This window comes from Octodon degus, unplaced genomic scaffold, assembly GCF_000260255.1.
Source record: "Octodon degus isolate 3935 unplaced genomic scaffold, OctDeg1.0 scaffold00027, whole genome shotgun sequence".
NCBI classification, from domain to species: Eukaryota; Metazoa; Chordata; class Mammalia; order Rodentia; family Octodontidae; genus Octodon; species Octodon degus.
This window is the reverse complement of record NW_004524603.1, coordinates 6,109,458-6,124,235: the sequence shown is the minus strand read 5'-3', so window position 1 is coordinate 6,124,235 and position 14,778 is coordinate 6,109,458. Positions and strand designations below refer to the sequence as shown.

Genomic DNA, 14,778 nt, shown 5'->3' with positions numbered 1-14,778 from the left:
CCTTACTAGCGCGCGCGGGGGGGGGGGGGGGGGGGCTGCCTCCTCCATAGGCCCTGCCCCTCTTCTGCAGCTCCTTTCCTGACCGCTTTGGCCTGCCCAGAAAGTGCCCAGTACCCTTGCTCATATTAAGACCTAATCTAGGGCTGGTGAGAGATAGCTCAGCAGACTAAGAGCCTGCTTTAGCAAGTGTGGGAACCAGGGTTTGATCCCCGGTCCCACATGCATGCCGGCCTGACCCCTGGGGCACACTGAGCTAGCGACTGAGTCCCGGCATGGAGGTGCCTATAATCCCAGCACTGGGGAGGCTGAAAACAGGAGGATCACTACAGGTCTGAGCTGCATAGTGAGACCCTGTACCAAATACATAAAAAAAAAAATTAAGAAAAAACCCCTAATCTAGCTCTGGAGGACTCTTCTAATTGATTTGCTGCTTCCTCTTTGCCACTTAGCGAATCCTGAAGCCAATCCAGGGAGCTGTCTTGGCACCAGTAGTCACTCCTGGGCCGGATCTGCAGAAACACCGGATCTCCGCAGAATCCGGTGGCACAGATGCTGAAGAGATCCAACCAGCAGGGGTATCCTGCAGTACAGTGTGCTCTTTCCACCAGTGGCTCGTGTTTGATGATAAAGTGCAGTGTTGGTAAAACTAGGGACGAATGACACTAATTGCAGCTGCCCATGCCTGCAAATTCATGAGGATACCTGCTCACTTTTCCCGGGTAACTGACTCACGTATTAATGCTTTGGGTCATAAGGGGGCAGGGCCAAATCCCCTAGAGTAAGGAGTTACTCATGTGTGTGCCCCCTGGCCAGGTCAGTCCCACTGTGTGTCAGGCATGTATTAGACTTCTGCAATGCCGCCATGAGTAAGACACTGTCCCTGCCCTTGAGCTTAAAGATCTTCGTGGAAAACCATTTTGATAACACCCAAGACTTGGAAAATCTACATGATTAACTTGGGACCTCTCAGCAAGGCTTCCTTATTCCTAATGTCACATGGCCAGTGACATTGGTAGGGCAGTGAGGTTGCCTTTTGATAGGAATGAGGCTGGGTCAGTGTGACTTGTCTTTTGCTGCAGACTGTCATGTAGGTCCCAGGCTTCCTGTTACCTTGCATCCCAAATCAAAATCAAAATCCAAGAATGGGGGCTGGGGAGATGGCTCAGTAGAATAAGTGCTTGCCTGGCAAGCTCAAGGGCTTGAGTTCAATCCCCGGTTCCGGGAAAAAAAAAAAAAAAAAAAAAAAAAATCCAAGAACGGTGTGGTACTGTCAACTCCAGTTTTTATTCTCTTTCATTGTAAAGTGATAATGGTGGGTCAGAATATTTCAGAAGAGGGGCCGAGGAGATAGCTCAGTATAATAAGCGCTTGCCTGGCAAGCGTAGGGTCCTGAGTTCAATCCTCAGTTCCACCAAAAACAAAACAAAAGAATCACTAAAATAGTTTGGGGACCTGCCCTTAGCTCAGTTGTTTAAGCACCTGCTCATGCAAAGGCAGTCAGGAGCAGGATACTGCGGTTCAATCCCAAGCTCCACCTTCCCTACCAGACCTGCCTTTCAGGCAGCGTGAGCCATTCCCCCCCCCAAAAAAAAAAAAAAATTCAGAAGACATGTCTCATAAAATGAAAAACAAGATCAGACTTGTTATCTTAGTGATTCTGGATTTAAGATACTGCGCAGAGATGACAGGGTTGCATAGGGGAATGAAAACAGCCATGAGTACAGGAAGATCTTAAAGGATTCCTGTCTTGTCTGCTGTCAGGCCTGCAACAAGCCACATGTCCTGGCTGGCTGGGGCTGGTGTTTCTGAACTCCCATGATCTTTTATTAGGAACAGGCTGGGGACTGAGAAAAGTGCCCTAGATACTCGCTGGTGGTGGTTCTGTGGCAAGTAACACAAACAGGTCTGCCAGTGAGGCCATTGGGTCCTTGGAAGGGCTTGGTGCCTGTTGTACTCAGAGCCATGGTGTCTCGGCACAGCCCTGGGGATCTGTCCAAGGAGAGGGGGTCGCAAAGACCTCAGCATGCACAGGTGCACTGACCAAGGGACACAGGCCCAGGGCCGAAAGGGGACTGGCAGAGAAACTGACAAAGAAGAGGCTGCTTCTGAAAGCTTTTCTTATTTTTAACATGGTTTGAGTTGGGTAAAGAAATATGTTTGACTTTTTGGCAAGAGGAGGAATCCTGGAACCAAAAATAGTATGTGCTCACTTATCACGGTTCTTCCTGGGTGCAGGTGGGGGCAGCACAGAGGAGGGAACAGAGGTATCACTTGGTTGTCCCTTAGGCTAAAGAGATGGCATCCAGGTTGGAGGGGAATGTGTCTGAAGCCAGTGCCGTCCATGTTGTGACAAATATTCTGTCTACGCTTCCAATGCCCTTCCCACTAGCTAATGTGATTGGTTGACATTTGTAATGTGGCCGAGAGACTGGATTTTAATTTTGCTTTCATTTTAATTAGCTTAAATGGCTACAATCCTAGGAATGATGCTCCTATTGTCAAGGAACCAGAAGTCTCACCTTCCCTTCCTCTCCTCCCCTCCCTTTCACCCATGGCCCCAAATCTAAAAAGACCTTTGAGGGCCAGCCAGATAGCTTAGTGGACTAAAGCACCTGCTTCAGCAGAGCACAGCGGCTGGGATTCGAATCCTGGTGTGCTGAGCCAGTCCCACCCCCAGGGCATGCTGAAAGGATGACTGGGAATGGGCATGGTGGCACGTGACTATAATCCCAGCACTTGGGAGGCTGAAAATAGGAGAATTACTACAAGTCTGATCTATATAGTAAGACCCTGTACACCCTGTAGGCCCTGCCCTAAATTCATAAGAAAATAAAAAAATAATAAAATAAAAAATAGGGGCTGGGAAGATGGCTCAGTAGAATAAGAGCTTCCCTGGCAAGTGCAAGGGTCTGAATTCAATCCCCAGTTCTGCCAATAATAATAATAATAATAATAATAATAATAATAATAATAATAAGAAGAAGAAGAAGAAGAACAAAATAAAAAGAACTTTGATCCTTTTGTTGGGAGAACTAGATAGCCAGATGGTTCTGACTTTTGCCGTTTAAGTTATGGGACCCTGGCAAGGTATAATAATAACTACTGTTTACTGAGAGCTGGGCATTTACAAGCACTCAATACATGGTGGCTATTATTATAATTATGATTATGATTATTGTTTCAAGCCAGGCATGAAGGGGGCCAGGGAGATAGCTCAGTAGAATAAGTCCTTGCCTGGCAAGCACAAGGTCCTGAGTTCAATCCCCAGTTCCGCAAAGAAAAAAAAAAAAAAAAAGCCAGGCATGAAACACAGGTCTGTAATCTCTGCACTCCAGGAGGCTGAGGGAGGAGGGCTACAAGTTTGCACCCGTGACTTAAGTGACTTACTGAGACCCTATCTCAAAAAATAAAAAAGTGGGCCAGGGAGATGGCTCAGTAGAATAAGTGCTTCCCTGGCAAGCGCAAGGGCCTGAGTTCAATCCCTGGTTCCCTGCAAAATAAATAAATAGATGATTGATAGATAGATGATAGATAGATAGATAGATAGATAGATAGATAGATAGATAGATAGATAAAAAAGTGCAGGGATGTAGCTCAGTTGTGAAGGCCCAGGGTTCAACTCCCACCACTGCAAAAGCGAACAAACAAGGGTAAATAAATGCCACGCATGGCTGCTTACAGAGCATGCGTACCTGTGACAAGAGAAGACAATGTTTCTCCTGTATTTAGTTCAGCATTTATGAGCAGGGACCATTGCCTGCGTGCCACGAGTTAAGGGTTTGGCTGAGTTGATGTTGCAGGTCATGCCCTGGGTTTTAACTCTACAATTTGGATCAGACGAAAACTCCCACCAAGAATTCCACGTCTTCACCCTGGTCTCTGTAACTCCTCCCAAATCTCAAAATTGTGGCTGGGGCTACATCTTCGCTTGCCATTTCCCGCGTCTGCATTGGCGTACTTGGAGCCATGTTCCCCCTCTGAGCTGCCAGATGTAGCTCAGGGCCATTCATTTCATTTCATTCATTCATTCATTCATTCATTCATTCATTCATTCATTCATTCATTCAACATAGACTGAAGATCTATTATATCCTGGATCCTTAGGATACCGGGATGCTAGCAACACAGTCCTTGTCCTCTGAAGTTTACAACCTGAGAGTAATGACAAAAGCGTGCTGAATTCCAAACCTGAGGCCAGCACCAGAGGCTTTGGAGAGAGGTTTGAGGGACACTATCCGACCCCTGGAACAGGAGGAGGTCCTGAGGGCGGGGTGTTGCCACTCCAAGAGCAAGGCCCTGGAGACTCGCCTTCTGCAGGAGGAGGTGCAGGATGTGCAGAGCAGGGCCTGGAGCCTCCCTGGGCTCTTCTGCCCATCCAGTGTTTCTCGGGGTGAATGCAGGGCAGGGCTCTGGGCAGGCTCACTGAGCTGTCGTCTCTGTCCACACAGGAGCCACGGGCCACCGCAGTGCCCCACGGGCACCTTAGCAGCAGGGCAGCCACAGCCTTTGTAAGGGCCAGGGTCCAGATGCCACCTGCCATGCGGGGTGAGATAGTGCTGAGCACATGCTGGCCACTGTTTGGCCCTGAGGCAGCAGGAGCGTGTGGGCAGAGGCTCTACAGTGCCACAGCGCCACAGCCTGTGAGGATGGGCGGGGGCGGAGGTAGGCAGCAGGTCCAATGTGTGCGTGATGAGAGAAGTAAAGCAACTCACCCAGAAGCATAGCGGCAGAAAAGAGTGGAAACCCTCTGTCCTTGATGTCTCCCACAGGGACCCAGGGCTGTAGGTGGCATCCCCTTCCCAGGTTACCTGGGGAGCGCTGCCGAATATATGGTGCCACCCTCAGCTAGAGTCCTGATTCTGCTTTGAAAGCCATGGTCTTTATAGAATGTCCCCATTTCTCTTGTGGCCTGTGGGAAGTAAGAAAACTTATTGCCCTGGCAGGTGACAACTTCAGCAAGAGAAGCTGGAATGTGGAAGATAGTGGCTGTCATGGGCTGCATCAGGGGCCAGGCGGTCCTGTTGTCGTTGCAGCGGGAAATTAAACTTGTATCTAGGGTACGCATTGATCCTTCCCAGCAGCCCCCTCCGCGATGCCTGTTTCCAACACTGATCTTTTTGGCATGACAGTGCATCTGGCTAGGGACCTCCGTGGCTGCTGTGGCAGTAGCGGGGTGCAGAGGCCAAGAATGGGTCAGACCGGGTGGGCTGGGACCTGCTGGCTGCCCTATTTGGGTCTGCGCAAGGGGCTGACTTACTTACTGCCCAGGGGCCTTTCCTGCAATGCTTTAGTCCTGGTGTCCAGAAGGCAAAGGAGTGCCAAGGGGCTGAAGCAGGGCGCAGTCTTCGGCCCTGAAAGCACGAGTTCCACGCTCACAGCCACATGCACCCTTTGCCAGAAAGAGCTCTGCCTGGGTCTTGGAGATCTCAACAACACCTTCCCCGACTCCTTTCCCGGGCAGCTATGGGGGAGGGGGGCAAAATAATGTACAATTACATTAAATAAAACCCATTTGATGTTCTTTTAGCACTTTAAAATCAGTTTCCTCCTACATCTGTTTGTCAAATGTGAATTCTGAGCCACTCCGACAGGTAGGGGATTACTTCCGCTGAGTCATCTTTTTGTGGTTTTTGGTTTGGACTATTGAAAAGCATCTCCTATGGAGCCCTGGCTGGACTTGAATTCATTATGTGCCCAGGCTGGCCTTGAACTTGCAGGGGCGCTCCAGCTCCAGCCTCCCAAGAGCTAGGATTACAGGCGTGCACCATCTCTCCCAGAGCCACCACAGCCTTTGCGTCCCGTGGTCTTGGACCCAGTGTGATACAGGGCAAACGCCAGGGCCTTAAGTCTGCGTCTCCATCTGGGCTCTGCCCCTTAAGAGCTGCGGGCCTTGGGGGAAGCCATTCGGCTTTATTTTTCCAGTCTGTAAAATGGGATAATAACAGCAGCCCAAGGAGACTGACAGGGTTATTAGAAGTTCCCACGAGATAATACACGGGAAGGCGGGTAAAAGGCAGAGGCATGTGCAGCCTGGCAGGGGACCTGGAATTAGCCTGGCACACCTGCTGTTTCTCTGGGTGTTCGGAGCTGCCCTTTCGTGGTCCGTCCTCAGCCTGACCTCTGAAGCCGCAACGCCCCTCCTTACCCATTCTCTGGCCATCCTAGAGATGTCGAGGAGGGGGCTTTGCCAAGCCGGCAGCAAGGACCACGGAGCGCTGCGATTCCGCCTTTCGGGTCTCCCGCCCATGAACCCCACACTGAGATGCTCCGCAGCGGGGCGCCTGCGTTTACCTCCTTTCCCCTTCTACTCAAAGGAGAGGCGCTACCTCCACCTCGGTCCTCCTGCTTCCAGGTGGCTGGGAGCAGCAGGCCGGGAAACTTGGGGGCGCCCAAACCGGCCCCCACCGGTCTCTCCGGCCGAGCAGGCGCAGCGCTCGCTCGCAGCCTCCCTTCTTCCGCCGCCAGGTTGTCGGCGGCGAGTTGGACCTCCCCGCCTCGCGGGACCGTTGCGCGCTGCGGACGTCGCGACTGCGGCGCTGCGGCAAGGATGAGGCCGGGAGGCGGCGCCATGTGAGTCCCGGCCCGGCGGGCGGCGGCTGCCGTATTTACCGAGGCCAGGGCGGGACCCCAGGGCGGGTCACCGCGGGCCGCTACCGTATTTGCGGGAGCTGCGCTGTCCTCGCCGAGAGCGGCGGTGCCGCGGTTTAATTACGTGTTTACACGGGCTTGCAGAGGCGCTTTGGGGAGGCTGCGGGCGTTGGGGAGGGGTTTGCATCAGTTCTTTGGGGGGGGCGCGGCTGGGGGGCGGCCTAGGTGTCTCCGTGGGGGTGGGGGTAGAGTGGGGGGAGGGCTGCCAAGCACAGGGACGGTGCAGCTCCGGGGTCTCTGCGGCCGCAGGAGCTGACGCTTGTTGTGTGCGGGGGTCGGTGGGGTGCGGGAAATGCTCTGGCTTCAAGCAGCCGCTCGGCAATCGCAGGGTTGCGGGGGTCGCTTGTCTTTATGGGGGCGGGGAGCAGGGGCGCGGGAGTCGCTGAGGGAGCCGCACCGTGTTTGCGTCACACGGCGCGGACTCTAGAGGAAAGCATCGCCACTGGAGACCCGGGGAGGAGCCCGGGCGCAGCCCAGGCTGTGAGTGTAGCGGGGAGGGAGGGACAGGGCCGCGGCCTTGGGACCCCGGGGAGGGCGGGGCCTCCATCGGGGGTGGGGGTATAGTGGGGAGAGACCACAAGCTGCCCAGCCAGGGCCAGGCAAGGTTGGCGGAGGGACTGTCACGGTCCATCTTTGCAAATGTCAGCACAGCCGCCAGGGAAAGGACTTGTGGGTGAGGGTACCGGGCCACCACTTAGGCTGCCTGAATGCAGCTCCCCCTGGCCTGAAGGTCGGGGAGACACGGGCCTTTCTGAGAGCCCTCTGAAGGTTTAGGAAAGGAGGCTGAGGGGTGTTGGAAGGTCGGCTGCCACCTTCCCTGAAGAGGCATGGGATGGGTGAGACCCTCATGCCCAGAAGTTCGACGACACAGGAGTGGGGGCATTGTTCAGTGCCCTACCGGAGCAGTGGCCTTTGGGGAATGGATGGCCCTGCATTAGCTGGGATGGGGTGGTGGGCTCTGTGGGCATGTGTGCTTGTGCATTCATGTGTGTATCAAAAGATGTCCAGTTGGTGAGCAGCTGGTACACTGAGAAGAGCTTTCAACAGTGAGTCGTGAGACTTAGCGCTTATGTCACCTGTGTGACCTTGGACAAGTGTGTTGACCTCATCGCACTGGGCTTGCCCTGCTTATAAATGGGGCTGCCCCACCTGCTCTGCACCTGTCTTGGGGCTGTTGTGCAGACAGTGGGAAAAGGCTTAAGAGGGGACATAGCGACCTGGGAGGTGAACCCAAGGAGGACCAGGGGAAGGGACCCAGGTGCTAGGCTGTTTGTTGTCCTTTGAGCATGTGGCTCAGCTGGGGCCAGGCCTTGCTCTGGTCAAGCAGAGACTGGTTCTCCACCCCACACTGTTCAGGGCCTTGTAGCCCTTGAGCCCAGGCCCTATTTTGATAGAGAAGCTGCCTTTAGTGTTTAACCCAGTGAAGTCCCTTTCAGGTTTACAGGTGTGTGTGTGTGTGTGTGTGTGTGTGTGTGTTTTTTTTTTCCTGTGGGAGGCTTTGCAAAAATGTCTTTACACCCCGGATGACCCCATCCTTCCTTCCAGTGCTGGGGTGCACTGCACTCCGCCTTCCCTTGGATCTAGTTGGAGATGTAAGATACAGCCAGGCGAAGGCTTACTTAAAATGCCCGGAGCCACGAATATTACCTTCTGTGTGTGTTCTGTGCCTTTGTGTCGCAGGCGCTGTGTTCAGTATGGCAGTTAGGATAAGGAAGCTCCGTCGTGAGGGTGATGTCGCAGGGTTGGACAGCAAGGTTCAGAGAAGCTGGAGGCATCCAGCAAGGCTTCGAGGAGGAGTTGGCACTTGAGCAAAGTCCAAGGCAGGCTGTGGTTAGGGGAAGAGGGGACAGCAAGGAGAGGTTGAGCTGGAAGAAAAACATGTCCAAGGGGCTGGGGAGATAGCTCAGTGGAATAAGCACTTGCCTGGGCCTGAGTTCAATCCCCGGTTCCACCAAAAAAAAAAAAAAAAAAAAAAAAAAAAGAAAGAAAGAAAGAAAGAACACCGTGTCCGAGGTAGAGGGAGGCTAACGACCCTATGGGGTAGGGGTTGGCTGGCTCCTCACATCCACTCTGACCCTGCTCTTGCTTCTGTCTCCCCAGGGGCTCGTGACTGCAGCTAGAAGCGCCCATGACCGACCTGGTGTCCTCCGAGGACGGGTCCCCTGAGGGGGACGGGGAGGAAGGTCTGGGGGACGAGCGAGGCCTGGTCATCCACCACCCAGCGGAGGAGCAGCCCTACAGCTGCCCGCTGTGCGGCCAGACCTTCTGGCAGCAGCCCAGCCTGGTGCGGCACCAGAAGGCGCACGCCGGGGCGGGGGCCGGGACCGGGCGCGCGGCTGCCTTCGTGTGCCCCGAATGTGGCAAGGCCTTCAGCGTCAAGCACAACCTGGAGGTGCACCAGCGCACGCACACCGGCGAGCGGCCCTTCCCCTGCCCTGAATGCGGCCGCTGCTTCAGCCTCAAGCAGAACCTGCTCACACACCAGCGCATCCACAGTGGCGAGAAGCCGCACCAGTGCGCGCAGTGTGGCCGCTGCTTCCGCGAGCCTCGCTTCCTGCTCAACCACCAGCGCACGCATGCGCGCATGCCTGCCCCGCACCCGCGTCGCCCCGGTGTATTCGGGGAGCGGCGCCCCTACTTCTGCCCGCGCTGCGGCAAGAGCTTCGCACGTGAGGGCTCCCTCAAGACCCACCAGCGCAGCCACGGCCACGGGCCCGAGGGCCAGGCGGCCCATCTAGGCAGCGTGCTATGACGCCTATGCCGTCTGTCATCATAGGCCGCCTCTGGCTCTGGAGCTGCGTCAGAGGCCCTTGGATATGGCACTGGGCTGCAGCCACCACTCATGATGGGCACGCGGGAGAGGGTGGAGAACTGTCTTGGGGTGTCCGAAGGGCTTGGGCCACCCTCTTCCTCTTCTCTCCCAGGGCCCTTGGGTTGGCTGCGCACACAGTGGCATTTGGCTCCTGTGCAGGTTTTGCTCTGCAGGCTCCTACTGCTTAGAGCAGGTGAGCCCCGCAGGTGGGGTTCAAGGGCAGGGTGCCTGGCGTTGCCTTGATTCTCCATATCCGGTGGAGGTGGTGGGCATCGTGGGCATGCAGGTGATGCAGGTCTCTGTATGACCTGCTGCTTGCCGGATCTTCGTTCCCAGAATGTCAGAGTTGAAAGCATCTCAGAGGGGACAGCTTGCCACAGTTCTCCAGGCCCATCTGCAGCCTGCAAGGCCCCCTGCCTTGGGCGTCCACTGTCTGGTGCCCTTGGGAAATCATCCCACTTCATATCTGAGTTTGCACATCTGTAAGTTGGGGACAGAGACCAGAGACTCCTACTGCTTGGGATACTGAAAGGATTTGCCCGAGAGGGGTGACACCTTTTGTCCAACAAGCTTTGGCTGAAGACTCACTGTGTGCCACCTGCTGTACTGTGTTGCACTCCGGGAAGAGCCGCAGGTGAGGACCTTGGGTCCAGACATGTGGGTACCACCTCATGTGTGCCAGTGCAGAGGGCTGTGGGCCATGCAGTAGGCCAACCTATAAAATGCCCTGGGGTCAAGGGTGACTGGCTTCACCCAGGGGACTCTGATGACTTTGGAGCCCTCCTGAGGGCAAATGGTATTGCTACAGGAAGACCAAGCCTGTGCAGCATCCTCAATCAGAGCTTTCCAGTGAGGGTGGGGGTGGGGACAATCAAGCTTTTAACTGAGACGCACACAGCGAGCTCAGAACTGAGGCACTGGGAGGGCAGATAGGAGAGCAGACGCCTGCGGGTGATCTACTGAAAGAATGCGAGGTCCCAGGTAGGACACCTGACCAAGGTCGTGCAGTGACAGCTGGGAAGGCCAGTTGCTGCCTGGAGTTGGAGACTGAGCTTGCCCCAAATCACAGGTGTGCTTGGTGGAACAGTGGGCAAAACCAGGGCTTTGTTTTGGATTCTGGACCCAAGTCAAGCTGGCAAATTGACCTGGGAGGATTTGGGCATGTGGCCAGGAGTCATGTGAAAGGGGCCTGGGCAGGGGCACAGGCGGCTGAAGGCCTTCAGGGAAACGTCCTGCGGACCCAGACACGCCCTTGGCTCCCAGAGCCGTCCATTCCAGCCCAGGCTTGGGCTAAGTGCTGGGGCTCTGTCTCACCCTTTGCCTGCATGGTTACTGCAGTGAAGACAAGTACTTGGTGGCAGAGAATAAGCTTAAACAGGGCCTTGGGCATCAGGAGCAGTCCCCGAAGTGCCCCAAACCAGGGGGTCTTTTGTGTACATGGAGTTAATATCCTGGCAGTGCTGGAGAAAGGGCTGAGAAAGGGCCACCTGAGGGTCTCTCCTACCCCAGTGGGGGTGGGGGCGGAGGCTGGATGAACAGGGCCACACAGCACAGACCTGACCTTGATCTCTTTGTTTCTATGAACAGATGCAAAGTGGGCACAACCTGACCAGGACATGCAGGGCACATCTGGGCAGGGCACATCTGGGCACAGCGACTAAGAATCAAGCCCCACAGGGGCCTGGCTGGCACTGCACCCTGGCACGAGGACACATCCCCTAAGAAGACCTACCTTGGAGGTGCCCTGCAGTGACCTGTAGAGGTTACTCGATGGAGCCTGGAAGTAGAGGCTCATTCTCCATTCCGAGCCCTAATGGGGAAATTCCCCAGGCCTGGCAGGAGTCACAGCTGGGCAAGGGTCCTCCACATGCCTGGCCACGGACCCCAACTCTTGTGTGGGGACAGCACCTGAGTGGAGAGCTGGCTTCTCTGCCCCTGCTTAGTCCGCCTCTGGCTCATGTTCAGAGACAGGAAGGGACTGTCCGCAGCCAACACAGCAAGTTGGTGTTCGCGTTCCATCTGTCTCTGAGGCAAACCCTCCCATCACAAGTGGGCCAAACCTGCCGGCTTCAGCTCTTTTGCCTTGCTGAGCCAGAGAGGTCTTTAATACCTCAGGGTCATCCAGCCCTTTGAAAATCACTGAAGGTTATGGATGTTGTCCCGAGGAGAACAAACATTCATGTGTGCTCAAAGACTTCAAGCAATTTCAGGAGCCCTGGGACTCCAGACCCAGAACCTCAGCCAGGGGTCTTCCTCAGCTGTGCCCTGTCCTCAGAGCCCCACAGCCAAGGCCTCCCCACAGATAGCAACCCCCCCCCCCACCGCCTCCTTCCCTTGTTGGGAATAAAGAATTCTGAGGTGGAAACCTTTTGTCACTCCCTTCTCCCAGCCCTACCAGCACACCAAGCTTCTAGAACTTGAGTTCCTGTCCCCTGACATGGCCAGAGGTGCCCTGGGCTGGTTGGGCCCCAGTTCTGCCTAATAGGCTGCCAGTTTGTGTGGCAGAGCTCTTTGCTCTGCCCAGGCTCTGATTGCATAGTGAGGACATGGGGAAGCTGGGCTGCCCAAAAGGCAGGGTTCTGGCTGGGACCGCCCAGGGGAAGGGATCTGCTCCCCCCAGCCACACCCCAGGACAGCAGCAGCAGTGCTTCCTGCTCCTAGTTGTGCAGCCCCAGGCGAGCACTGCTGGGAAGGCTGGGGAAGAAGAGGACCTGAGCCCTGTGTGCTGCGGCTTTGGGCAGTGTGAAGACCCTGTGCAGGAGCTGCGTCCCTTGAGGGGACAGGACACGGGGAAGGGAGCAGGTCCCAGGCCAGCTGCAGGGTGTGGAGGCAGCTTCACACTGGAGCAGGTCAGCACGGAGCCTCCCTGCTCCCCTGTCTCCCAAGAGGACCCCCCCATCAGAAAAGGCTGGACCTGTGGAGATGGGCAGGAAGCCTGGAGATGCCTGCCCTGGGCTCTCGCTGCTTCTCTCCCCTGTGGATCTGGTTCCTGGATCTCACTGAGCACCTGCTGTATGTCTCATCCTGGGACTGCAGATGCCCGGGAGGGCAGAAGAGCCAGAGGAGTCCACAGCCCGGAGCACCCGCTTGGCTCCCCTTCATGGCCAGTCTCAAGCCCCAGCTTCGCTCCCCTGGTTGCTGACTGTCCAGCTTGCCTCTTCCTGCGACAGCTGTGCTGTGCCTTCCCTTGTGTTGCAGAAGCGTCCTCTTCCCTGCCTCCCCGTGAAGCCCTCCGTACCCACCGGGGCTGAGCTTCCCCGGCACCTGGCCGCCCTCCTGCCTTCTCTGAACAGTAGCTGTGCTGACACACTGTGTCACTCTCAAGTACAATGTGCTGTCTCATCTTCCAGTATCCTCTGTGTCTCTGTGTGTGTCTTGGGTCCCCAAGCAGATTGAGTTCCCTGGGGGCAAGGGACTGTGCCATTTCTTCTTGAATGCCACCTGGGTCTAATGCTGGGCTGGGCTTGTCTCGCTCAGGAATCTCTTTTGCCAGCTGGCCAGCGGGGGCAAGCTGTGGGGATGGGGCTGAGGTGGGTGTAGGAGTTGACTAGGGGGTGCATTCTATCGGGCCATGGGTGGGCTGACTCCCCTGGGTCAATCATGGGCACAGGAGGCCTCTGACTGTCCCCTACTTGGGGGCAGTGGAACTCAGGAGGGCCCCACCCATGGCTGTGCAGGTGTGCCTGTAAGTGGTTGTCCATGTGGGCTATTTCTGGAGGTCACTGACACTCACCTGAGCTGACCAAGTGGAATAAATGTCCTGTCCACGACAGCTGGTGTGAGGAGTGGTCCTTGAGGACTTAGCTGGGAGCAGAGTGGTGGCCTCTGTCTCAGCCCCCCTCTCTTCAGAAGTTAGGTTCAAGGTAACCTGGGGGATCCGTGACAACAGTAAACATCTGCCCAAAACCACAGCAGTTAATGAGCACAGGCTCCCTGTATCTGACTAGACATCTCTCCGCAAACACACAGGCACAAAGCACGCTGCCCTCCTCCTCTTGCTAAGCGAGGCTGCCTGCTTCACAGCCCAAGCCTCCTGCAGCTGAGGTGCTGGACAGTGACCTCATGCCAGGCTCACCTGCCTCCAGGAGGCCTTGGGACTGGTTAACAGGGAGAATCATGGCCAAGGGTTGCTCCAGCCCTTTGATCTGTCACTTTGCTCTGGGGCTTGGGTTTTCAGCAGCAGCTGCTGCCTCAGTTGCCCAAGGAAGATCAAGAGTGACTCATCAGGAGTGATCAGGACAGTGCTGGGACGATGAAACTTGGCCTCACTGGGGCAGAGGAAGGGGCCTTGTGTTTGACTGAAGCTGGTTGAAGCCACCAAGGGCTCTTTTGGCTGAGTAGGGCCCCAGCTGTGAGATGACAAGGAGACAGCTTCAGGCTTGGCTGTCACTGGCCACCCTGCGGCTTCCACCTCTCTGAGGAGGGCTTTCTGTGCAGGAAATCTGGTGGCCCTGCTGTCTGGAGCAGGGAGGAGGAAATAGGGTTCTTTCCTGGGTGAGCTTGTGGGGTGTAGCGATGCAGAGGCTGCTGCCTTCCAGGGGGATCCAGGGCCCAGCTGCGATCATGACCCCGCATCAACAGCATCCCTTGCCTGGTTGTGGGGGATTTTCTGGGGGTGCAGAATCCAATCCAGGGAGGAACAGCAAAGCGAAGGGTCCGTCCTCGGCCAAATCGCGGTGCTACGGAGGAGCAGAGCCTGGCGCCTTTGCACCCCGCCCACTTCCTGTTTCTGCCTCCTACGCCTCCTTTATGGTCTCCGAGTCTCCCTGTCTCCACCCGGGTCATGCTCACTCCAGAGGATGCTGCGGTGGACGCTCTTGGTTCCCCCTCAGTTTTCCAGCTGTTCCAGCGTTGGCTGCTAAGGGCTCACAGCCGCCTAGCCGCCCCCCCCCCCGCCTCCCTGGTGAATGACAGCGGGCCTGGAGCTGGCGGGGCGCAGCAGCGCAGCTTCTGCTCAGGGCTTTCCTGTGGGGTCAGGCTGAACTTGGTCTCCTGCTGAGACGCCAGGACAGCCCCTGGCCTCTGTGCGCACCTGCGTGGCCCACAGCCACTCCTTCTCCAGAGCTCCAGAGCGCTCCCAACAGTACACCTCCCGGCAGACGGGACTCCCTCTCGGGCCTCCTTCTAGGATCCCCACCTAAGGCAATGCAGACCCAAAGAGTACCAGCTCCATGCAGCCTGCCTCGTGGGTGGTTCTGTGTGGCGCTGGCACCTGCCGGCCTTCAGTGAAGAGCTGCCTGTGGGTGCACGGATTGCAGGTGACCCTCTCCAGGCTGGTGGACCTAGGTGGCAGTTCAGCAGCCCCTTATCAGCTGCAT

General features: G+C 56.1%; 1 protein-coding gene and 1 long non-coding RNA gene across 5 annotated transcripts; one reads left to right on the top strand and one right to left on the bottom strand.

Moving 5' to 3' along the window:
• Positions 1 to 4,035: 4,035 nt before the first annotated feature.
• LOC111816144 lies at positions 4,036 to 5,454 on the bottom strand. Its single transcript, XR_002820628.1, has 3 exons — positions 5,258 to 5,454; positions 4,809 to 4,909; positions 4,036 to 4,533 (listed from the first exon to the last, which is right to left on the bottom strand). It is a non-coding gene; the product is annotated as an uncharacterized LOC111816144 (long non-coding RNA).
• Positions 5,455 to 6,343: 889 nt separating this feature from the next.
• On the top strand, positions 6,344 to 12,812 carry LOC111816143 (zinc finger and SCAN domain-containing protein 2-like). Of its 4 annotated transcripts, none has more exons than XM_023712818.1 (3): positions 6,344 to 6,570; positions 8,749 to 10,094; positions 11,048 to 12,812. In XM_023712818.1, the coding sequence occupies exon 2, from the start codon at positions 8,777 to 8,779 to the stop codon at positions 9,398 to 9,400; it is 624 nt and encodes a 207-aa protein (XP_023568586.1). In that variant the 5' UTR covers positions 6,344 to 6,570; positions 8,749 to 8,776; the 3' UTR covers positions 9,401 to 10,094; positions 11,048 to 12,812. The 4 variants fall into 4 exon arrangements, with proteins under 4 accessions (XP_023568586.1, XP_023568585.1, XP_023568587.1 ...); XM_023712817.1 differs by lacking the exon at positions 6,344 to 6,570 and adding an exon at positions 7,013 to 7,128; XM_023712819.1 differs by lacking the exon at positions 6,344 to 6,570 and adding an exon at positions 7,253 to 7,694.
• The last annotated feature ends 1,966 nt before the right edge of the window (positions 12,813 to 14,778 follow it).